A 22989-nucleotide genomic window follows, 5' to 3' on the forward strand; every position below is an offset into this window, starting at 1 on the left:
TCTCGCTCCGACTCTCCCGTCGACCCGTCAAGCCTGACCTCGGTCCTGGCAGCACAATGGGTCTTCGTGAATTCAGTCAATATAAAGCAACACAAAATCACTGAACTCTAGAAGAGCAACTCTTACTTGATCCATTCAGTTTGCGGTAGCAAGCTGTCAGGAGGAGCACAAAGGGGCGACTTCGATAGAGCTTTTAGCTCTGCGACCGAATAAACACAACGATCCATAGATTCAATCAATGCTGGTACATGGCACTAGGTAAATTGACTAAAAGAGAGCTCCAGGCTTCTATATAACAATTGAAGTCAGTAGTTGAGCAATCAAAACCTGACGGCGATGCGCCCCAGATCAATCAGAGGCTGTGTATAGAACGGAAAAACCGATCAGGAAGTGCTAGCACTCTGTATCAAAGTAACCAACGTAGACAGGTAATCTTACAAGCAAGCAAAATATTGTAAAAGTAGATTATGGGATGTAGGCTGTAAGTTCGATGTTGAAGTCGGTGTCAGTAGTTGAGCTGGTGATGTTGATGGGGAAAGCGTTGAGTTGAGTCGGGTGCTGAAAATGCTACGCCAGCCCACGTAACGGCCAAATCACGCTTCTGCCCGCCGCATACAAAACACGCACGCACTTTGTTCATATTTCTCCATCAGCTCGTAGCCCATACCATTCTGCCATCGACTGGTAACTACGATGTGACTGTTATGGAACTGTATGAATTTATCTGAACGCTGGTTTTGCTTTTCTCTGCTTTTCTTCGATTTTTATAGACTGATTGCTTCGTCCTGGAGTCGATGGCACCTGACCACTGCTGGTGGGTGGTATATTTGATCGCCATTGGTCCTTAATGCAGACAGGTGTCTGTATAGTGTAATTTTCTTGAATTGGCTCTATGCTCGAATATTTACACTGCACGCGGAATTGAGCGCACTTCTACGTTGACCAGTTGGTTAGTGATAGAAATACAGGAGATATTACATTCGTATGGCCAAATCCTCTAAACTAGCTATGATGAAGAGCAAGACCGGGCATTATCAAGAAAACTAGAAGATAGAGCCTTCGTAGATTCCCATGTAGTCGACACGCTCGTAATTGTCTGCGCAATTTCGAATACAAAAGCTTCTTCATATACCGTAAGATCCTAAAATCGAGTCAGCTTATCATCTGAAAAAGCAACACATCGTGACGGTTTGTTACGCACCTTGCATCGCCTCAATGAAGTCGTCAGGACATTAAGAAACCAATTGGTGACCTTTGCGTAATCATCAACATCAGCTGAGGGTAGCAATGTCTTTTGTAGTGGAATATCGGATAAATCGATGAATGGGCTCTTAGTCACATATTGTAATGCGTAGTCGAACAGATAATGCCCGGCGTTCGAAAGTACTGGGACCAGATGCGCCAAAGCTGTCAAAATTATTGTGAATCTTGGTTTGGGAGAAAGCGCATTATCAGCCACCGCGAAATGGAGGCTATACAGCATTGTTCGTAAAACGTCTCTTTCTTTGTAGTTTGTTTCCTAGATAGATAGGTCAGTAACCAGCGGCATATAGCTATCAACTCAAGCATACGTACATCAATCAATGATATGACCAGGATCAAAATCTTACGAGCCATAGCCGCGATTGGTCCTTCGATTCCCAGACATATAATGACGTAGCTGAGGCAATGATTGCTGACCAAAGAATTGACATCTACCAGTTTGCGTGATATCATATCTGCTACAGCAGGCAGAACGAATAGAGGATCATACATCAAATGTGAACTGTCGACCTTTTCGGTTTCCTTTGCCGAAGCGAATTCCATGTATTCATTGCTGCTCCGAAGCTTCTCAGAATTATAGCTGTCCTTTTCGGTACCCGAAAGAAGTCGTAAACTGCTCCTGAATATTTTAGGCGAAAAAGAGAGCTCGCAATGCCCAGGTGCCACAACATAAAAAACAGCGTCCTCGTGAGAGAAAGAGAATGTGTCAATCTTCAAATCGGTACTGATATTTGAGGAAGCGTCGAGAGAATGTAAGACTTCAAGAAGCAGTCTATCTGAGGCTTTGCAGGTGCCGGAGTAATACTGAATCAGCTTGGTAGCCGTCAAAGATGCCTTCGATTGCTCTTTCGGATTCAGAAAGTATAGGTGATGCAATGTGCACACGATCCCATTCAGGAGCTGTGATTCTCTCCCTAGTCCAACTTCACTCGCGTGTTGGGCTAAAATCATCTGGAAAAATTTTCGATACTCGAGATACTGATGAGATGACCCAATCATTAGATTGAGAACAAAGAGGACTATAGTCTCATCATCGAACCATCTCTGGATGGCAGCTTCGATAGGAGCGTTGACCGCTTTCCCTAGTCCCAAGATACTTGAAAATCTTTCAACTGTGATCCCAATGCGCCTGATGATCGTCTTCTGGCTCTCTTCCAGTTGAGCAGTTTCAGACAAATACCTCGTAATCGTTTGCAGAGCTGACTTGATAAACTGTGCAGCGCTTGATCTGAGATTCTCGGGTGCTTGGCGAGAACTTAGCACCGAGTGCGCAAGAGCCAATCTATTAATCGAGACCGTCTGCGGTATACTAGAGTCGATAGCATTATATAAGCTGGTTATAGCATCCTCAGACGTCAAGAGAACCAGTGAACGCAAGTATAGCTGCAGATTCAGTTCAACGCGTTTTTGTGTAGCAGTCTTGGAAACTTGAAGAAGAAGATCTGAAATATCAACGGAGAGACTTGACGAAGACTTGATGACAAAAAGCTTTGAATCATCGTCACAATCAACCAGGAATGCAGTGATCGTATCGGCAAACGGAATCATGTCTTCAAGATCTAGCGCAGATATGGCTTCCAGATGCTGCTGTAATATACAGGATCTCATAGTAGCCGAATTTTCGAAGAGTCGACAGACAAGTGAGTAAGAGCCTTTTCTGTCTTGACTGAAAATTTCCTCAACCACAGGAAAATCGATATCAGTCACATCGAAGAATGGTGAGTTAGCAAACTTCAATGCCACGTTCACCACACTGCTATCTCCTGACTTGAGCGCTGCCCTAATCAGGAGTTGAACAACCTTCCCGTGCTCGTCTGATAGCATTTCTAGAGAATCCTCGGACTCGACGAGAGCACAAATAACTTGAGGATCGATTGCTTTCGAATCCTGTGTGGCCTCAACAATCAATTTGCTAACAACCTCTTCAGGCAAAAGTTTAAGACTTTCTGCGAGAGTCGTAGCCATCTGCATGAAATTTACGATTAGTATGATCTCAACAAAATACAACATGACTGGATAATGAAACAAACCTTCAAGTCTTGCCGCCATAAATCAAAGCTGTTGAGAATATATTCGTATATAAATCCGAGTTTGTCCGTGGAATCAGAAGTAATTGGACCGACCAATCGACGGACTACTCTGAAAAACCAGGAACAAAATTCCACAATTTGTCTTTCAGAATTGGTGGGACTCCACAACAGAGGACTCCATAAGTTTTTCTGCTTCATGACCGCCATCATCCAGTTTAAAGAGAGTGAGCTAGCTTCCAGCTTCTTCATGATGGCAGTAAGATAATCCAAGTCGTCGGAGCACATCTCATTACCGAATGAAGCACGAATAGAATAGATATCCAAGACGTTGATAGGACGTTTCATTTCGTCCACCGCTGTCTGAAAAGCGTTTAGGCTTTCTGCACTCATTAGAGCACGTGTGAAATCGACGTTATCCCCATAGCTATTTAGTGCTGAGTCGATCTTAAACTTAGCAAACAGCGCTGCCCAAACATCTTTATCCATTCTGCGACCTCTAGCAGGATCGCGCGCCAATTTCTGAAGTTTGCGCAGAATGGACTTGTACTTGCTATCCAGATTTTTGGATTCAGAGATGAAGTAATACACAGGACACCACCCATCACCGGAAATAGCACACTGTGTAAATATTCGCAATAAACAGTACAGAAGCCCGTCCGAGACCTGATTTTTTCTTTCGGCTGATGACGACATATAGACCCATTGTTCCGTAAGAGCAACCAGGAAAGGGCTCCATTGCTTTGTGTTTTCGACTTCGTACTCAGTTAAGTCGGCGCTGCCAATTCGGTCGATATATTTGAATGGTGAACGAAGGCAGCGGGCAGCAGCCTCATCCATGACATTCCACAGCAGGTCCAAATCCTGCTCGCTGCATGCTCTTGAGATAGATCTGAGACATTGAACAAAAGGAACAATAACGGGCACGTCAAAATTTTTGCCAAATAAGTAGGTGTGTGCAGAGATGTGGTGCAAAGAATCTGTAACATCCTCCGAAACACGGGAGTCGTCGATATATGTAGCGAGTTTGAGCATGTACGTAAAATAGGATAATTTCAAGCCATCTAGATCCAAAGGTCAGCGGGAAGCACATAATAACCACTGGAATAGATACTGAAGGCGCTTACCAGACTTGTTCCAAAATTTCTGCTGCACAGGAAGTATACTTTGTACACGTAAAACGTTGCGGAGCTCGAGACCTTTGTCCGATCCAAAGGACAGCCCATTTTCCGGCCGCTGTTCTTCATCCTCTAAAAATCGGACCAGAAGTTGGGAAAGATCTATTTTGGCGCTCTTCACAATATCATTGAATATTGTGACATACAGCCTCAATAGTTTTGACAGCGCAAATCCCGAGCTCGGCGGGAGATTTTTGAGAGCAACAGAAGAGTAACTTGAGATCTCGGGGAGTCTGTGGAAAGCCTCTTCCAGCAGCGATTTTTGCGCTACTTCCCATCCTCGACTCGCCAATAGTGTAGACACAGATTGAAGTTTCTGCAAGGATTGGGCAAGCAAATTAATGGTGAAATACTGAGAAATTGGATTTGCTTGCAGCAAAAGATCAAAAAGTGATCTATTCAGAGGTGAAGGAATAATATTCTCTATAACCACACTAACGGGTGGCGGAACTGAGATATTTAGTGTTCGATCCTTCAGCATCGATGGAAGAGGCAATGCAATGACAGCGGCGAAAAAGCTGAACTTCCGCAGAAAATCAAGTCTTTTCGTCGGATCTACTCGCAGAGTCGCCGACGTGGTATATAGAGCCACCGTTTCAGGACACGCTCTGAAGATGGCGTTCAACAGCAACGATTCGTCGGGATCAGCAATATTCAGAACTTTGCTCAAAGCAACCAAAACCCGATTAAATGACTGAAAAGCTTTACGGGACTTGTGCGAATCAAGAGTTCCGGGAGGATACCAGCCTTTATCCTGGAATATGACACCACATTTTGGATCTGTGCATATTTGAACAAATAACCCGAAATCCGCCTCAAACTTTGTCCATTGCCTGCTATTTCGGATCTTTAGAACACGAAATATCGACAATAGCTTGGTCAATAGCCATTCTGTAAACAAAACAGTTTTAGTTCTTTTTGGGATATCTTCACTGAATGCAATACCACTCAAAGTCTTTGCTGTTTCGACAAGTTGCTCAGAGCTATCAATAGAAGCGTTGTTCATCCACGATAGAAGAATCTGTCTATGTCCCAGAAGCTCACATTTATGGCTAGGAGAGCAGTAATGGAGCAAAACTAACAGAAAACTGATCAAATGATAGCGCACGGATCCGTCACTGGTATAATGCTGACTCGTTGCTCGTTGTTCGTCTTCTTCATTTCGAATCTTCAATGAAGCGAGTAGTTTTGAGTAGATCAGTGAAGAGAAATCAAAGGCTGTGTAGACCTCATCAGCATAAGCTCCGCGGTGAAATTTAGCAAATTGGATCAACAGCTCGAGAATGTCGTTGACTGGCGTCGTCTGTTCGGTGTAAAGAGATCGATAGATAATCTTGCTATGATTTTCTAATAGCAATCGGATGATCTTGACGCCAGACTGGCGACAAACAGCCACCTCTGACATGATTCGGATCAAGCAGCTCAAATGAAAAGTCATGTCTTTGAAAGTCGGGGTGTAAACAGACGTCTAGAAGCAAGGTGTTAGGATTGATCCTGCCAATACTGATTCAAGTCAACAAGTATTACTTACCGAGCCCTCTGTTGCCCAAGCTGTTACAAGCCTCTCGCCAAGAGACTTGTCCAAAACGTCAACTAATTCATCATATGAGATCCTCTTTTGCACGGCTGGAGTTAGCTTTGCCGGATGCCCGATAATGGCTTGCAATTCCAAGAACACTGGATCTGTGTCTGCAGTTCGTCTGACACTCCGGTTGGTATTTGATCTTCCATGCGATCTCTTTTTGGAGGACATTTTCCTACTACCGATCTTTTGCAGCCAGCTAGAACGAGGAAGTAACCGAATAAAGATTTCTTGACAGCTGGACTGGTTGATCTCGAGGTGCACGAGAAAAAAAAAAATGGAGCTGGGACTTCTCGTGCGGCTCACCCATTGAACGCGAAAGGTGAAAAGTACTACGCGGCAAGGTCGAGACGACGATAACCGGACCTGCTTACATGCGGACGAAAAGACAATAAATCGATAGCACAGGGCAGTGGAAATGTCGCAGGATCGATTGCTAGACGATGAAACTGCGGACAGTGTTGCAGCAACAGCGTTTGCTGCGTACTCTCGGTGTCCATCAAAGACGAAGCCTACCACAAGACCTGATGGTACACCAGAATGGACTAATCTGGCAGCTATCGTCTTATTAAGAGGTGAGCGAGATTTCTGCTGTCAATTTTGAGATTAATGACATGGGGCGATAGTTGACATTTGTTTACGAAACTTGAAGCGACCCATCAGGAGCAGGTTTGCGTAGCTCTAGCGACTGGAGTGAAGACTACACCGGACAAAACTATCCGGTCTGCGAAGGGCCGAATTCTGCATGACTGCCATGCGGAGATACTCGCACTACGGGCATTCAACAGGTTCTTGATTAATGAGTGCTTGAAGATCCAGGAAAATCCCAGTTACCTCTCGCGGTATATAATAGTCAAAAATCAGCAAGTTACGGCACCCAGGTCGACATCCACTGGGAATAATATTAAGGCTCGATACTCGCTTGATCCGGAATGGAGGATATGTATGGTCATCACGGAGGTACCATGCGGGGATGCAAGTATGGAGAATTTGGGAGCTGGAATAGAAGAGAACTGGAGCTCAGGCGAGCTGGATGAGACATTTCCATTGAGAGGGCGAGCGTATTTCGCCAAACTTGGAGTTGTGCGCACAAAGCCAGGTGCGATCAATCATGAAACCGATTTTGCTTTTCATATCAGGAAATATTTCGGCTAATTACTAACGCGCTCTGAGAGGTTTTTAGGACGATCTGACGCTCCGCTGTCGTTGAGTAAGTCTTGTAGCGATAAACTGATGCTGAGGCAGCTGACTTCGGCGATACAGTCACCAGCGAACCTGGTGATCGATCCCAAGAACGCATACATATCCACGCTACTTGTACCTAAAGACAGGCTCAACTGTGCCTCGTTCGAACGGGCGTTCGGGCGAGCGGTAGGACTTCTTACAAGTACGAACGGCAATAGATACAGAGATGTTCGCTTCAGATGGGCGACGTTTCGAACGCCATATGAGCACTCGCGCGATGCAGCCGGAGAGCAGGGCAAGCCGAGTAACGTGTCACTGATCTACGTACTGAACGGATCGACACAAGCCGAGGCGGTGATCAAAGGAATCCGCATGGGTGCAAAGACAGGGACTGCAGCGTCGGCAAGCACGGTGTCGCGGGCGTGCTTGGCCGAGGACGTGGTAAAGCTTCTCCAAGCAGGGCCAGCAGATAGCCGGCGAACATACTCTGAGCTGAAGAAAGCCGATTCGGAACGCGTTAGGTTGAAGGAGACGGTGCGCCAGAGCCTCGAAGGATGGCAATCGACTGCGGAAGACGAGTTCGCGCTGGACGAACGAGTTCCCAGTGAGCGTGCGGCTCAGGACGGTTGCCGAGCGGGCTCCGAAGCGACCGCCAGTAGCCGCCCATCGCCAGCGAAGAAGCCACGGAAAGAGCGCAGTTGAGAGAAGGAAAGAAGCCAACCGAGATTGGTTTCTCTAATAAAAGACGCCATCCAGCGGCCCCGCAAGAGACAAAACAAAACACTACGCCTGCCTGCCTGCTTCACGACCCTGAATTTGGCCCTTCTATCATGTCGTAGGCCTCCCCCGCGCGCTTCCTCCGCTCACAACCCTACAATGTCAAAGCACCGAACCCTACATCGCCGGTCCCGCTGCGATTCCGCTGGTCCGTTCACCTGACTCGGCCGCTCATTGCTTACAATGCGTGTGTCTGCAGAGCGATATCGGCTAATTCTTGGCCTCTATCTAATCTCACTGGCCCGGTTTACTCGTGACTATTTTTCCGTGACTCTTTTTCCGTTCAGGATTTAATCCGGCTGGCTGCACGGTCTCGCCTCCTCTTTTTTTTCCCTTCCCTTCCCTCTCTCTACTCCTTTTGCTATCCACGCTCCCTGCCGCCCTTGCTCGCCAACAAGCCGGAAAAAAATGTCTAGCGAAAGCACGAATATGGACACCGAGAAAAACGCCTCTCTCGACTCTTCTGTCGGAAGAGAAGAGGCTGCGAGTCCCGAAAAGACTGGACCCCGCACCGTCGACGAGCTCAACGCCATGGCGGCCGAGATGGGTATCGACCAAAAGAAGCTGATGTGGAAGATTGACGTTCGCTTGGTTCCAATGCTCTGCATCCTCTATCTTTGGGCCTTCTTGGACAGAGTCAATATCTCCAACGCAAAGCTCTTCTCCATGACCACCGACTTGGACTTGACTGGAAACCGCTTCAATACTGCGCTCACTGTCTTCTTTGTTCCGTATGTCCTCGCCGAAGTCCCCGCCAATCTGCTCATGAAAAAGTTGAAGCCGCATGTCTGGCTCTCCATTTGCATGTTTTTCTTCGGCCTCACCACTTGCCTCATGGGTCTTTGCCAAAACTTTGGAAGCTTGATCGTGTGCCGCCTTTTTCTTGGATTCTTCGAGGCAGGCATGTTCCCGGGATGCTTCTACTTGCTCGCGATGTGGTACGTTCGCGCAGAAGCTCAGAAGCGCTACTCTTTCTTCTTCTCCTCGACTACCTTGGCCGGTGCTTTTGGCGGTCTTTTGGCATCCGCCATCGGTCTCATGGACGGTAAGCGAGGATACCACGGATGGCGCTGGATTTTCATTCTTGAGGGTATTGCTACCTGCTTGATCGCCGTCATTCTTTACTTTTATATCGTCGACTTCCCCGAAGACGCGAAGTTCTTGACTCCCACTGAGCAGGAGTTTATCAAAGCTAAGCTCGCCGTCGACGTCGGAGACTCTCAGCTTGGTCGCAAGACCACCATTCAAGACATCGGCAGGGTCTTCAAGGACTACAAAATCTATTTGGTTGGATTCATGTATTTCGGTTTGATTGTGCCTTCATATGGCTATGCCTATTTCGCCCCTACAATCATCAAAGAGTTTGGTTACGGAAATATCCAGACCCAGCTTCACTCTGTTCCCCCTTGGGTGGCTGCATGCGGTCTATGCATGATTTCTGCAGTTATGTCAGATTATCTCAAGCATCGCTACTTATTCACCGTTGGGTTGACCTTGATTGCCATCGTTGGATTCTCTATGCTGTTAGGCGTTCAGGACAACGTTCATGCAAAGTACGCAGCTCTTTTCTTGTGCGCTTCTGGTCTCTATTCCGCCATGCCTATTGTTGTGTGCTGGTGTACAACAAATTTTGCCGGCCATGTGCGACGTGGCGTTGGCGCTGGCTTCCAAGTCGGTTTCGGAAATATCGGTGGCATTATTGCCACCTTCTCCTTCTTGGCTGCTGATGCTCCGAAATACGTGAAGGGTTACTCTATTGGTATTGGCTTTGCAGGTCTTTCCATCATTTCCTGCACCCTATACTACTTAGCTATCAGACGGGAGAACTCCCGAAGAGACCGTGGCCTTGATTACGATGATTTCGAAAAACTCGGTAGAGATGCTAAAATTTTGGCCGGTGACAATAGTCCAGATTTCCGTTACGCGTATTAATTTCTGGATTCAAATCATTTAATTTTGCTTTTTTTTGTTTTATGTGTGTGGATGACTTCCTCAAAAGGCTCTGGCTGGGCCCAAAAGTTTGTAGGCTTGTGTATTTGTAGCTATAGTTCTTTCTATCGAAATATTTTTCTTGTTTAATTTTTAGCGGATAATTTGACGTCTAATATAACTACTTATCATTTTGGCAACAAGAGTCCGTCATAGACTAGTTGTGACACACGGACTACATATAGATCTTGCTTCATCTTCTTTCTTGAGATACAAATACCTATCTATGCTCGCCTCTTTCTTTTCTTCGGACCAACGAGACCGGCAGCTTCTTTTTCAATATCCATCAAAGCCTCCCTTCGCGCATTCGACACTGGTTGCAGCCAGTTTTTGATTACATCACTTTCGCGCACGCCTTCATACTTGTCCATCTGCTTACCGACTCTTGTTTCTATAGCTTGAATTCTGGAGACGTCATGCTCAGAGACAAATGATATACTTTCACCAGTTCTTCCAGCACGAGCCGTACGACCAACACGATGGATATAGTCATCACTGTCTGCCGGTATATCGAAATTGATTACCATCTGGACTTGGGGGATATCAAGACCTCGACCAGCAACATCCGTAGCAACCAAAACTCTCGCAGCTTCGGCTCTGAATCTGTTTAGGGAGTCGATTCGTTCTCGCTGAGATATACCTGAGTGTAAAGACGTTACTCTGATTTCCATGGCTCGGAGAACTCTTCTTAATACATCGGCCGTCGTTGTTCTGTTAACAAACACAATAGCTGACTTCTTCTCATTTTCTGGCATCGACAGGAGAGAAACTAGGTAGGACTCTCGAACATGACTGGGTAGTAATATATAACTCTGAGTCAGTGTGTCTGGGATCGAGATCTTGCTATTGGTCTCGACTTCGTGTAAGAAAACATTATGTTTCGAGCTATCTTTTAGCTGCAGAACTGAGGGGGTAATTGTAGCTGTGAATAGGAGAGTTTGCCTATCTCTTCCTTTAGCTGTAACACCCATGCATGTCTCCAAGTCCGGCGCAAAACCTGGCGTCAGTAATCTATCAGCCTCGTCGAGTACCAAGAATTTGATTCGCCGTAATCCTGCAACAGCCTCTTCGCCGCTGCTTTGTATATGATCTGCCAAACGACCAGGAGTTGCAATCACAATGTGCGGACGCTTTTGCAACGCAATGCCCTGGGCAACCATATCCATGCCGCCAACAACGACCGCCTGCTTCAAGTTCATCGATGCCCCAAGGGCAGAAAACTGTTCTGAAATTTGTAATGCAAGCTCTCTGGTTTCAACAGTCAGTTAGCAAGCAGTCATACCAACTACAGCTCCTAGAAAATGAACGCACCTTGTCGGGGTGAGAATCAGAGCAAAAACGCCATATGGGTCTTCCGAGAATTTTTGTAATATCGGAGCTGCAAAGGCAACAGTTTTTCCAGAGCCTGTCCGAGCACCACCAATACAATCGTGACCTAGCCAGATAAAAAGTAGATCATAGTTAGTCAACCAGACTAATATCAATAAGGGCTCAGTTTCTCCTACCTTTCAATATCTCTGGTATACAAGATATCTGGATTTGAGATGGCCGACGGATAGCCATCGCACCCAAAGCTTCCACCAAGGGCTTTGAGAGCCCCAACGACTCAAAAGTTGGCCCCTTATACGCTGACATTATATAAGAGTCTAAATATCAAATTTTAGAACTCGGATAACAGTTCATGAATCAAACGGATCGTCAAAAGAGATGGATTGCTTGATCTGACTTCTATTTACGCGCTGGGAGTTTGGGAAAAAATAAAAAAAAACTTTGTGACGATGCACGTGATCGCCTTGCTGACAGTTCAGACCGGTTGACCTGCCTCCACATCGTTCCACGACATTGATCCCTATCATAAGATCGTTTGTGCATTTGCTGATTCGGAACCCGCATCTGACAATCCATTTTATAATAATTGACAGAGACTTCGACAGCACTTGATCTTTGTAATCTTGACATATAAGTGATTGTGATATAGCGCCTAAACATGGTATGAAGGTCTTTCAATGTTGTTAAATCCGCCTTCGCATACAACTAACTATCACCCAGTCGATGAGATTCATTCCTTCTGCACCTTATGCTTCCGAGGCTCCCAAGCCAGACATTGCTCGTGGAGAAATCCCTGCTCTGCGGGATCATATGGTGGCTGGAACTCCACCTGTGCCAATGGCTGATAGTCTTAATACTCCCACTGAAGGACCTCACCCTTTGCAATCACATCTCAAGAACTGGGATCAAACGCAGTACGATATGAAGTTGGAACATCTTCGAAGACTATTTGGTGCTCATGAGCCTGTTCGAAGAGTGATGGAACTAGAGGCATGCAAAGAGAGTCTTCCATTCTATCCCGAGGTTCTGAAACGAGCCGACACAATGTCTATGAGTGGCGCTCCTGGTGCCCGCTTGGACATTGCTCAAGAGATTCTGCTTAGCCGGGATCAGGTTGTCGACTGGGAGGATATTTATGAAGGTATGCTCACCTATTTCAGATATTTATTCGTTTTTGGTTTTCTCTACTGACATTGAGTTCCAGGGAATGATACGGTACCTCTGGATTTTCATTCCGATTTGGAACGAAGAATGAGACTATAACTGTATCTATGTGACTACAGAATTTACATAATATAAATGACAAGGCTCATACACTGAAATACGCCCTTCCATGACCAAATAGAAAAGGCGAAAGACGAAACAATACCCAAAAACAAGCAAACCGGTCGAAGTCAAGATGTAAGAGGGAGCAACCGGCTCCAACCTGAAAATCAATCCCAGAACTCCTCCGTTAACGTGTAGTTCTTGCTTGAGCAAGACAATGATAGCAATATTGTTGCTAGACAGCGAGATGATAAGATACCCGCGCATCGAGACGGGGCCCAAACAGAAAGCTCAAGCGATACACATAAACACATACACCATACTAAATGACATTGGCGTTCGACTAGAGAGAGAAATAGAAACGAAATGCATCATTTTATAAGATTGTACATCCGCATCCGCCAGAATGAGAATTTGTTCTAGTCTCGGCATCATAGGTTGGAGTAGAATTCGACGTACTGAGGGCAGTATGATGACTAGAGTTGTCGCGGTTGTTACTAGCGGTGTTCAACCGACGAGGCAGAATGGCATCAGCAGCAGCATGAACACTAGAGCGTGATTTCGTAGGAACGGGAACGACACCTCCTGCTATCGATACAGGTCGAACTGACATATGAAGGACGTTGTACATGTTCGATCTGGACAGCTGCGAATCTATAACTGACTGTTAGAAAAGCAGCCCAGTTTCAGGTTAACAAGACAGATCCTGTAGCCACATACCAACCAGAGAGTCCTTGTCATCCAAAAGACGACCGAAATGAATCAGACGAATGTATTCAACGTCAGTAGGACGATCACCCCAGTCTAAAACAAACTTGTTAGCACCACACACATATTGGAAACGATACAGAAGAACGACTGGCCTTCTTTCCAATCCGCAAAAATACACTCCTTGAGACTTTTCACAGATAGCTCCTCTGGATCTTGCAGCATCAGAGAATGAGAGGCCATATAATCATGATCGATGGTGAGCGTGTAGCGCAAGCCTGATACCATCAGCAATGATATATGCAGCGGAGTGACGCTATTTTTGTCAGGCTCCATGACCGACGAGTCCAAAAGGGCGACCATCTGCCGATTAATACTCTCTGACAGTGGATCCACACTGGATCGTCTTCGTCATCAACAAATGACGATAACTGGACAAATACAATAGGAGATGGAGAGGAGAAAAAGCAAGATGTGCGCGCATTGGCTTCGGGCTAAGATACCAGGCTTGAACTTCCCAGACCTCTGCGCCACCAGCGCCTCATGATTACATAATGCGACAGCACCGCTCTTGTCTGCCAGATTGCCATTGACTATCGATTTCTTTATTTTCTAATTTAATTGGAAACGGCGGAATAGAGCATTCACTGATATACGCAGCGTGCTATTATTGCTTTATCAAATTTAAATGTATTTGATTCAAGTCTGGATCATTGACTGCTAAACTATATGTATCGCCATCGACTGGAAAGATAAGCCAATGGTCACTCACTGATGCCAAAGAAGCTATCTTGCCATATTTTCACAGCCAGCAAAACTACTCAAAAACGATAGCAGCCTTGATCGCACTCTTGTTCCGCATAGACTCAAGGCACTCCTCCCACTGCTCTAGTTTGAATGTCTTATTGACAATACCGCCGACCTTCACCTTTGGATTGGCTCCATCTAGGTAAGCAATGGCGGCTGGGAACATGTAAGTCTCAGAGAAAGATCCAAGAATAGTGATCTCGTCACCAACTACAACAATATGTTAGTGATCAACCATCAATATAGAAAAAATCAAAATCAAGCACGTCTTACAGATCTTGCTAGGAGGCCATGTAACGCGAGCCGAATTGTTGTAAACTCCATAAACGACAAGCTTTCCTCCCCGACGAACATAGTTGATAGCATCTTCCAGAATTTTGGCACTTCCGGTAGCTTCAACGACGATATCGAAACCATACTTGTTGTCATCCTTCAGCTTCTGGAACTGCGCTTCAGGGTTCTTACGATCCAGCTCGATGTATTCATCAGCACAATCGAGAGACTTGGCAAGCGCCATCTTAGATCCGGCGTTGGCAGCAAGTACGACATGACAACCTCCGTTATTGCGCAGCAATTGAGCAAGAACAAGACCCGTGGGGCCAGCGCCAAACATGAGCACACTCGAACCGATCTCCGGTCTGATCTTGTCAAGTCCATGAGCGGCACAAGATGCAGGCTCTAAGAGGGTAGCATCTACAGGCGAAAGATGTGTGATCTTGAACACTTTTCCTGCTGGGTAGGCACAGTATTCAGCAAAAGCGCCATCCACTGTTTAGTGACGTAGGAAGTCAGTAATTGCAATTAAAGTGAATGATCTATTTATCAACAGCAACAACTTACTGGTGACTCCGTGAGCGTTGAAGTGTTCGCAGAGAAGGGGCTTTCCGCGACGGCAGTAGAAGCACTCTCCGCATAGCTCAGAGTTATCGGCAACGACCCGATCACCAATTGCAAACTCTTTCACATCTTTGCCAATCGCAGCAACAGATCCGACGACTTCGTGGCCGGGGATGAGGGGGAACTGGGCAATAAATTCACCCTCATGGATGTGTAGATCGGTACCACATACACCACAAGCAGCGACTTTGATCAACACATCATTGTCACGCAGCTTAGGCAAAGGAACCTCAACAACAGCGTGAACAAGAGGCTTCTCATATCTGCGAGTGATAAGACAACGTTATCAGCATCTACACATAGCAGCCTATCACACGTGGGGAGGACGATACCTGAGAGCCTTCATAGTCTTAGGAAGATCAGACATTGTAAAGTTGAATAATGAGGATGGGAATTGATTGGTTTGGGAAGATAGCGGTTGGAAGATCGAAGAACTGAACAGAGGAAATGACACCTGTGCGGAGCCAGTAGAGGAAGAGGCAGGCTCGAGCAGTTTTGTACTCGCTGCTCGGACGTGCGCGTGATGACGTAGCTTGCCGCAGATCGACCCCGTAATGTGAGTTGTGTCACATTGTGAGTAGTGCCACGTTTTAGATTTGGCCCATTAAGAACGCTTAGCGGCTGGCAAAACGCTCTATTAGCGACCGATCTAGAAGGTCTGTTCTCATCTTCGGCGCCTTTCGAAATCACAAAGAGCTGCAGTGGGTATATCTTCTATAAAGTCTATGGGTGATGTGTACTGTGGAGAGGGCGGAGAAAGGGAGACATTCCCCGCACAGTATCTGTTCTCTTGGGCGCAATCTCCTAGTGTTGTTGACACAGACACTCACTAATTTTGATCCCTCATGAACTCCGGCAGCCCATAGAGTCTCGGTCGAAAGGTCTCGGTTGAGTGGAGTTCGAATGCTTTGGGTGCACGTACTCGGAATCCGGCTGAGCTTTGGTTGAACTCAGGCCGGAAATGGTTGAAAACTCCATCGCCTGTGTCCACTCCACAAGGTCTTCTCTGTGCTCTACAGCCGATGTTTAGTGGGATTAGCGCTGCGGCTTCTTCTTCATCGATCCTTTGCATGACTTTGAGAACGGTTTTCGTCGATTCGATAATGCATCCTCTGTATTGACTTCTCTTGCTGTTCCTCAATATTAGATGCTCAGCCTTCTTTGCTCTTATAGAATATGACCCTGAAGCTCAGTTTTCTTAAATTGAACTTGTGATCCAATTGTTTATATATAGTCTGCGTTCAGTAGCAGAAACTTTCAAAATAATATACAGTATTCATGTTTTATACTACAAGCTTCTACAAAGCGTGCGAAATCATTTGTGGAATATTAGTCTATCTAATTCAACTTGCTCTGCCCTCCCCTGCCTGGTGAAAAGCAAGGGCACAAGCCTCTATATCAGGAAGGCGTGAAGAACAAAGCGAATAGATCTATAGATCGTCAAGTGATTACTAAAATCAGATGTAAGAACAATATCTTCAAATCCAACTGATAGGAAATATATCAGCACAATGCTGTTCCCCTCTAATCAAGCAACTCTTTTGATACCTCCCGATCTGTTGAGCACTCGCTCACTGATCTTCTTACTATACTCTACAAAATTCTTCCGGAGTGTCTGTTATAGCCTAGTTATTGCACGCGGAGTAAAAATAATTAGATATATCCCATAATCTTCTTGCTGGAGTTCACAATGATCATCGTATCTGGTGGAATTCATTCAAGGGCGGCCAAAGACAACAAGCATCAAGGCTCATAAGACTAGCTCATGAGACTTGGAATTTATTCGTTCATGAGCCTAATGGGACTACTTAGAGATCAAATGATGATGATCATTTTCAATTTGGAGTCTATATGCAACAACTGGGCTTTGATAATGATGATGATAATAATATCAATATACGCCTGCAGTGATGGAGGATGGGCTATCCAGTAGGAGTCCAGATGATGATGATGATGATGATGATGAATGTAGGAGTCCTTTTTGATCAAAATCATCAAGATCAAAATTGCGAGTGCTGTTAAAACAAAATAGATCCTGATGATGATGAATGTCGGAGTCTGTTCTTGATTTGAAATCATCAAGGTGAAAATTGCGAATCTAACTAAAACAAGATAGGTCTCAAGGTAGTGTCTCAATAACAAATAAAAAAATAGACTTGTCATCGTCGTGTCTTCATAACTGTCTCAATAACAGATAATTCAATATACGATACATCTCCAAGTCAGAAACACACTGACATTTCGCAAAATTCACTCATACATATTCCAAAGGAAAGATGAGAATCCAAACTTTTAAAAACATAACCATCCAAGCAGTTGGCTTCCTTATGAGGTCTCAGCACTACCTATCCCACTTGAGATTGCCAATTCATACTCTCAAATCTATCGATGATGATGATAGATCTCTGTTTTAAGTCCGTGGCAACAACTCGGTTATGATAGACTTGATTATACTAAAAAATTTACGGCAACACCTTCTCTTTGTGGGAATGATTAAATAGAAGCTCATACCGATTAGCCTGCCCTTACTTCAGGCAGGCATACTTGGAGGTGGATTTAAGAGTGTGCATCGCCAATATGTAGGTGGAGGAGTAGCAGTGAGGTCTCTTAAAAAAGTTAATCACTTGAATGGTTATTGTTGGATTTTTTTGGATTTTTGTCTGTTATTTGAAATATGTTCTAGTGGATTTTGCGAAATTTCTTTGTTTTATATTTGACTCGTTCAATGTTAAGGAATATCCACCCTGGCGCGTTCCGGACATCTCTAGCAGGCTTGAGACATTACCAGAAAAGGAGATTTTATAAATCATCGGCGAGGGAAGGAATATCTGCACTCGTTCATTTCGCAACGCTGAGAACAACGCTGTTGGCTGGGCTTTCACTATCGAGTATGGAGGGCACTTCAAGCTTGATGGGTTTGGCTTTTTGGGCCCTCAGTCTGATCTTTATTCTGCGGCGATAACCACCTTAGCGAAGGCCACAACTTGGACATCAAAACAAAGACTGTAAAACGAGACCATCCACTTCTTCACTGATTGATGTTCCTGCTGTCTTGAAGCGCGTGGAGAAGCCTCGGTGCGCCTCAAATTCAATGCCAAGCTACTGTGATATACCAAGCCATCGATCGAATGTCTGAAACCAACACCAAAGTCTCTATTTATTGGCATTGCTCTGCTAGCAAAGTAGAGGGCGGGCAGTATTCACGCCCTGGCTTTAGCAACTCAAGCAGCCTCGTCGCCCGACTGCGTCAATCATAAATGCTCCTTGCGCTTTCTTTATAAGCTAGTCGATGACCTCGCTCTTGAGGAATTTGCTGACAAGTTTCAGGCCAAGCCTCCATCAGATTATTATGAATATCAGGGCAAACCTCGATTCTCTATTGACAAGCCTCTTGTGAACATCCCTCGCAGCGTTGCCAGCTATACTGTGAGCTTCCGGACTGTACGTGGCTTCTCCAACAGCTACTTTTCGAGATGTGGCAGAGAGCCTCGTCCATCTCTGGAGTGTTGGTGTGGAACCCCACTGCAGTCAGTCCAACATGTGCTTCTTTTCGTCGCAATCACAAAGATGAACGAACTAGAGCCTTTGAAGGTATCCCTATTGCCGAACGCACACCCAACCGCATTACAGGGACAAACAAAGGTCTGTCCGCACCTGCCAAGTATCTTCAGAAGACCCACATCGGCACTGGTCACTGGTATCATCAGCAGACCTCTCTCACTCAGAGCCAGAGGGATGACTTAATGGATCAATTTTTTGTTGGATTTGAGAGCGGGCCTTGCAGATTTCAATATGGACAAGTAGTAACGAGGCCTCTTAAGGAAGGTTATAGCTTGGATAGCTATTACTGAATTTGTTTGGATTTTTATTTTTTATTTGAAATATGTTACAATGAATTTTGCGAAATTTCTTTGTGTTATTTTTGACTTGGAGATTTATTTGCTATTGATTTGTTTGTTATTGTGACACAGTCTAAGGATCTATTTTGTTTTATATAGTGGTCTGTCATAACCTAGTTGTTACAACAGAATTGAAACAGAAATTTATCATCATCATCATCATCAATCATCGAAGCATCATCGACATTGTTGGGTGTGGAACGAAGCAAATGGTTGCAAATCTATTAATCAGAGGAATTGCGAAAGAGCAATATTTGAGAAGCTGAGATCAATGATGGGAATGAACTGAATAATGGAATAAGTGGGAGTGTTAAAATAGTGCTCCATTATACAGCGAGGATCTAGGGTTTCCTAGAAAACAACTGAAACCCTAAGGAAACAGAAGTCACCAAAGATGGCTGGCAGATGGCTTGGCTGAAGGCTGGCAGATGGTTGGAAGTGAAAGAATGCAGCTAGCTTAGATGATGCTGATGATGATGATGATCATATAATTTTTTATTATAGTCTATGGGAGCAACTAGGTTATGACAGACTGTCTCCAACTTTTTCCATCAATTTTTTACCTAGTGGGAGAAAAGCAATTACTTCCCAATGGGTTTTCAAGAAGAGATATGGCAAGGATGGCCAGCTCCAAAATTCAAGGCTCGGATTGTCGCCAGGGAATTCACTCAAGAATATGGAATTGATTTGGATGAGACCTTTGCACCGGTGATCAGATTTGAATCAATCAGGATCCTTTTAGCTCATGCTGCAATCAATGACTACCACATTCATCAGATGGATATTAAGACTGCTTTTCTCTATGGAAAACTGGAAGAGGAAATGTATTTGCTGTTGCAAATTGTCTTTGCCAGTGGAAGTTCCAGACGTATTGAAGTTGTCAGAGTTATTCATTGATGATGATATTCCTTCAGTGTGCTTTGATAGATAATATAGTATGTTGTTGATTGAATGATATGTACAAAACAAGGGAGGGGGGATGTCAATACATAGACAAAATAAGATCACACAGAGTTCTTCCACAAGCTTCTGATATATTCCAGATCCTTCATCTGATACTTGCCGGAACCTTTCAGCATCTTCCAGTTTCCTCCAATTCCTTGCAGCGTCTTCTAGCTGCTTCCAGTTCTTTCCAGTTACTTCCGGTTCCTTCCAGTTGCTTCCAGTTGCTTCCGGTCGCGTCTAACTGTTTCCAGTTGCTTCTGGTTACACCCAGTAGTTTCCTTAGGGTTTTACCTCTCTCCAAGAAAAAACCCTTGATCCTACTGCATTATGGAACACTATTTTCAAATTTTGCAGTGTCCTCCAGGATGTTTTTAGAACAGCAAGAAACTAAGGAGATTACAGCAGAGTATTAATGGTCTAAGGCAGGCACCACGATGCTGGAATGAGCTGCTGAATGATGATGATGATGATGAATCTTTTTATTATAGTCTATTTGCAACAACTAGGTTATGACAGACTGTCTCCAACTTCTTCCGCCAATTTCTTATCTCCATTTTTCTAATCCAACTTCAATTTTTCCATCTCCCTGATAGGATATCCAAGTATGCCTGCCTGAAGTGGACGACAAGCTATCCAGTAGGTGCTTCAGTTCAACCATTGCCAGAAAGGGAAGGCGTGTAGTAAAGTCCATAGTATTATCCATAAAATCCGGGGGATCTCATTTCTTTCACCGCTTTGTTGTAAACTTGGTGCTACTGCAGTTGGGGGTTCAATATAAATTTTGCAACCAAGACCATTTTTTGCTGAAAATTATCAAGGTGAAAATTGGGGGTGTTCAATATTAGGCCAAAATCCAGGAAAAGCTCACAAGCGGGGCTCGAACCGTGGATCTTAAGGGAGCAATGCAGCGGCCATACCGCTGGGAGCTGCTGAATGATTACTTGCTACAGATCGGTTTCTCTCAGTCAGGCAATGACTATAGAATTTACAGAAGCAACAAAACAAATCTCTTGCTGTATATGTTGATGATCTGATATTTACTGGCAAGAATTTGGACTCTATCAATAAGATCAAAGAAAACATGCGCAAAAGGTTTTAGATGACTGACATGGGTGAGACTCGCTATTTCTGGGAGATCGAAATTACCAGAGACAGAGCCAAAGGCACTCTCACAATCTGTCAAAAGATGATGATGATGATAATGATAAATCTCTGTTTTAAGTCCGTTGCAACAACTAGGTTATGACAGACTATCTCGCCCTCCTCAACTATATAATAAAACAAAATAGATCCTAAGATCGTGTCACAATAACAAATAATCAATAACAAATACATCTCCAAGTCAAAATAACACAAAGAAATTTGCAAAATTTACTAAAACATATTTCAAATAAGAGATAAAAATCCAAAAAAAATCAATAATAACTATCCAAGCTATCATCTTCCTTAAAAGGCCTCAGTGTTACCCATCCCACTCCAGGTCACCAAGTCCTACTCTCAAATCCACCAAACGATTGATCCACAACTCATCCCTTTGGCTCTGTGTGAGAGCGATTTTCTGATGATACCAGTGACCAGTGCCGATGTGGGTCTTCTGAAGATATTTGACAAGTGCAGAAAGACCTTTGTGTTGCAAATTGTCTTTGCCAGTGGAAGTTCCAGACATATTGAAGTTGTCAGAGTTATCCATTGATGATGATATTCCTTAAGTGTGCTTTGATAGATAATATGATATGTTGTTGATTGAATGATATGTACAAAACAAGGGAGGGAGCTGGTCAATATATAGACAAAATAAGTTCATACAAAATTTATACAAAGTTCTTCAAGTATCATCTGATCAGTCATCTGACCAGTCATCTGATCAGTCATCTGATCTTTCCAGATCATTCCAGCTCCTTCCAGATCCTTCCAGCTCCTTCTAGCTGCTTCCAGTTCTTTCCAGTTCCTTCTGGTTCCTTCCGGTAGATTCCAGTTGCTTCCGGTCCCTTCTAGCTGTTTCCAGTTGCTTCTGGTTCCACCTAGTAATTTCCTTAGGGTTTCTGTTCCCTCCAAGGAAACCCTTGATCCTGCTGCATAATGGAACACTATTTTCAACACTCCCACTTTTTCCATTATTCAGTTCATTCCCATCATTGATCTCAGCTTTCCAAATTGCTCTCTTGCAATTCCTTTGGTCAAAAGGTCTGCAACCATATCCTTGGTTCCACATCCAATAATGTTGATAATGCCATCAGTGATTGCTTGTCTGGTGAAGTGATAGCTGACATCAACATGCTTTGTTCTCTCATGGAACTGTGGATTCTTTGCCAATTTGATTGCTCCCTGATTGTCTTCTGCGATTTGAATCGGCCGGTGTGAATTCTGGCTCATGAATTCATAAAGTCTCTTCAGCCAAACAGCTTCCTGAGCTGCTAGCTTCAGTGCCATATATTCTGCCTCTGTGGTTGACAAGGCAACTGATTTCTGGCGCTTGGATTTCCAACTCACTGCTCCACCTCCAAGGACAAAGACATATCCTGAGGTTGATTTCCGCTCATCAATATCCATTGCATAATTTGCATCTGAGTAGCCGGTAAGTAAGTTGCCATGGTGTTTGCTGAAGGTGATTCCCATGGATGCCGTTCCTTTGATATATCGCAAAATTCGCTTGACTGCTGTCCAGTGCTGCTTTCCATAATTGGAGTTGAATCTGGAGACTTCTCCCACTGCATTTGCAATGTCTGGTCTCGTCCCAATAGCCAAATAATTCAGGCTTCCAACAGCACTCTGATAGGGAATTTTCTCCATTTCCTTTTCCTCAGTCTTGGTCTTTGGACTCATTTTCTGAGAGAGTGTAACACTCAAATCCACAGGCGTTGTGACAGGGTTGCTGTCTTGCATATTGAAGGTTTTCAAGACTTCCTCAGCATATTTCTTTTGACAAATTGTGAGAGTGCCTTTGGCTCTGTCTCTGGTAATTTCAATCCCCAAGAAATAGCTTGTCTCACCCATATCAGTCATCTGGAACCTTTTGCGCATGTTCTCTTTGAACTTATTGATAGAGTCCAAATCCTTGCCAGTAATTATCAGATCATCAACATATACAGCAAGCAATAGGTTTGATTTTTTTCTTCTGTAAATGCCATAGTCATCGC

The 22989-nt window shown here is 44.5% G+C and overlaps 8 protein-coding genes across 8 annotated transcripts; 3 read left to right on the forward strand and 5 right to left on the reverse strand.

The window, feature by feature from the left end:
* Nucleotides 1–948: 948 nt before the first annotated feature.
* Nucleotides 949–6306, reverse strand: BZA70DRAFT_279433 (ribosome 60S biogenesis N-terminal-domain-containing protein). Its single transcript, XM_064912778.1, has 6 exons — nucleotides 6000–6306; nucleotides 4418–5936; nucleotides 3294–4354; nucleotides 1576–3228; nucleotides 1202–1519; nucleotides 949–1141 (listed from the first exon to the last, which is right to left on the reverse strand). Exons 1-6 carry the CDS (start codon nucleotides 6219–6221, stop codon nucleotides 1007–1009), a joined length of 4908 nt encoding a protein of 1635 aa, XP_064768289.1. The 5' UTR covers nucleotides 6222–6306; the 3' UTR covers nucleotides 949–1006.
* On the forward strand, nucleotides 6307–8179 carry BZA70DRAFT_177638 (uncharacterized protein). The gene is made up of 3 exons (XM_064909910.1): nucleotides 6307–6625; nucleotides 6703–7149; nucleotides 7234–8179. The coding sequence occupies exons 1-3, from the start codon at nucleotides 6469–6471 to the stop codon at nucleotides 7935–7937; spliced, it is 1308 nt and encodes a 435-aa protein (XP_064768290.1). The 5' UTR covers nucleotides 6307–6468; the 3' UTR covers nucleotides 7938–8179.
* BZA70DRAFT_177634 (MFS general substrate transporter) lies at nucleotides 8179–10151 on the forward strand. The gene has a single exon (XM_064909909.1). It carries the CDS (start codon nucleotides 8421–8423, stop codon nucleotides 9942–9944), a length of 1524 nt encoding a protein of 507 aa, XP_064768291.1. The 5' UTR covers nucleotides 8179–8420; the 3' UTR covers nucleotides 9945–10151.
* Nucleotides 10149–11837, reverse strand: BZA70DRAFT_279436 (P-loop containing nucleoside triphosphate hydrolase protein). The gene is made up of 3 exons (XM_064912779.1): nucleotides 11507–11837; nucleotides 11313–11436; nucleotides 10149–11249 (listed from the first exon to the last, which is right to left on the reverse strand). Exons 1-3 carry the CDS (start codon nucleotides 11634–11636, stop codon nucleotides 10226–10228), a joined length of 1278 nt encoding a protein of 425 aa, XP_064768292.1. The 5' UTR covers nucleotides 11637–11837; the 3' UTR covers nucleotides 10149–10225.
* BZA70DRAFT_279439 (uncharacterized protein) lies at nucleotides 11838–12632 on the forward strand. The gene is made up of 3 exons (XM_064912780.1): nucleotides 11838–11991; nucleotides 12051–12471; nucleotides 12535–12632. Exons 1-3 carry the CDS (start codon nucleotides 11989–11991, stop codon nucleotides 12591–12593), a joined length of 483 nt encoding a protein of 160 aa, XP_064768293.1. The 5' UTR covers nucleotides 11838–11988; the 3' UTR covers nucleotides 12594–12632.
* BZA70DRAFT_279444 (uncharacterized protein) lies at nucleotides 12633–13798 on the reverse strand. Its single transcript, XM_064912781.1, has 3 exons — nucleotides 13460–13798; nucleotides 13317–13400; nucleotides 12633–13250 (listed from the first exon to the last, which is right to left on the reverse strand). Exons 1-3 carry the CDS (start codon nucleotides 13665–13667, stop codon nucleotides 12973–12975), a joined length of 570 nt encoding a protein of 189 aa, XP_064768294.1. The 5' UTR covers nucleotides 13668–13798; the 3' UTR covers nucleotides 12633–12972.
* Nucleotides 13799–13864: 66 nt separating this feature from the next.
* Nucleotides 13865–15464, reverse strand: BZA70DRAFT_257905 (putative sorbitol dehydrogenase). The gene is made up of 4 exons (XM_064910833.1): nucleotides 15341–15464; nucleotides 14952–15271; nucleotides 14385–14879; nucleotides 13865–14321 (listed from the first exon to the last, which is right to left on the reverse strand). The coding sequence occupies exons 1-4, from the start codon at nucleotides 15373–15375 to the stop codon at nucleotides 14122–14124; spliced, it is 1050 nt and encodes a 349-aa protein (XP_064768295.1). The 5' UTR covers nucleotides 15376–15464; the 3' UTR covers nucleotides 13865–14121.
* A 1286-nt stretch (nucleotides 15465–16750) lies between these two features.
* On the reverse strand, nucleotides 16751–17298 carry BZA70DRAFT_177765 (uncharacterized protein). Its single transcript, XM_064909911.1, has one exon. The coding sequence runs from the start codon at nucleotides 17169–17171 to the stop codon at nucleotides 16824–16826; it is 348 nt and encodes a 115-aa protein (XP_064768296.1). The 5' UTR covers nucleotides 17172–17298; the 3' UTR covers nucleotides 16751–16823.
* Between the last annotated feature and the right edge of the window lie 5691 nt (nucleotides 17299–22989).

Source organism: Myxozyma melibiosi, assembly GCF_037950935.1.
Source record: "Myxozyma melibiosi strain Phaff 52-87 chromosome Unknown BZA70scaffold_6, whole genome shotgun sequence".
Classification (NCBI taxonomy): Eukaryota; Fungi; Ascomycota; class Lipomycetes; order Lipomycetales; family Lipomycetaceae; genus Myxozyma; species Myxozyma melibiosi.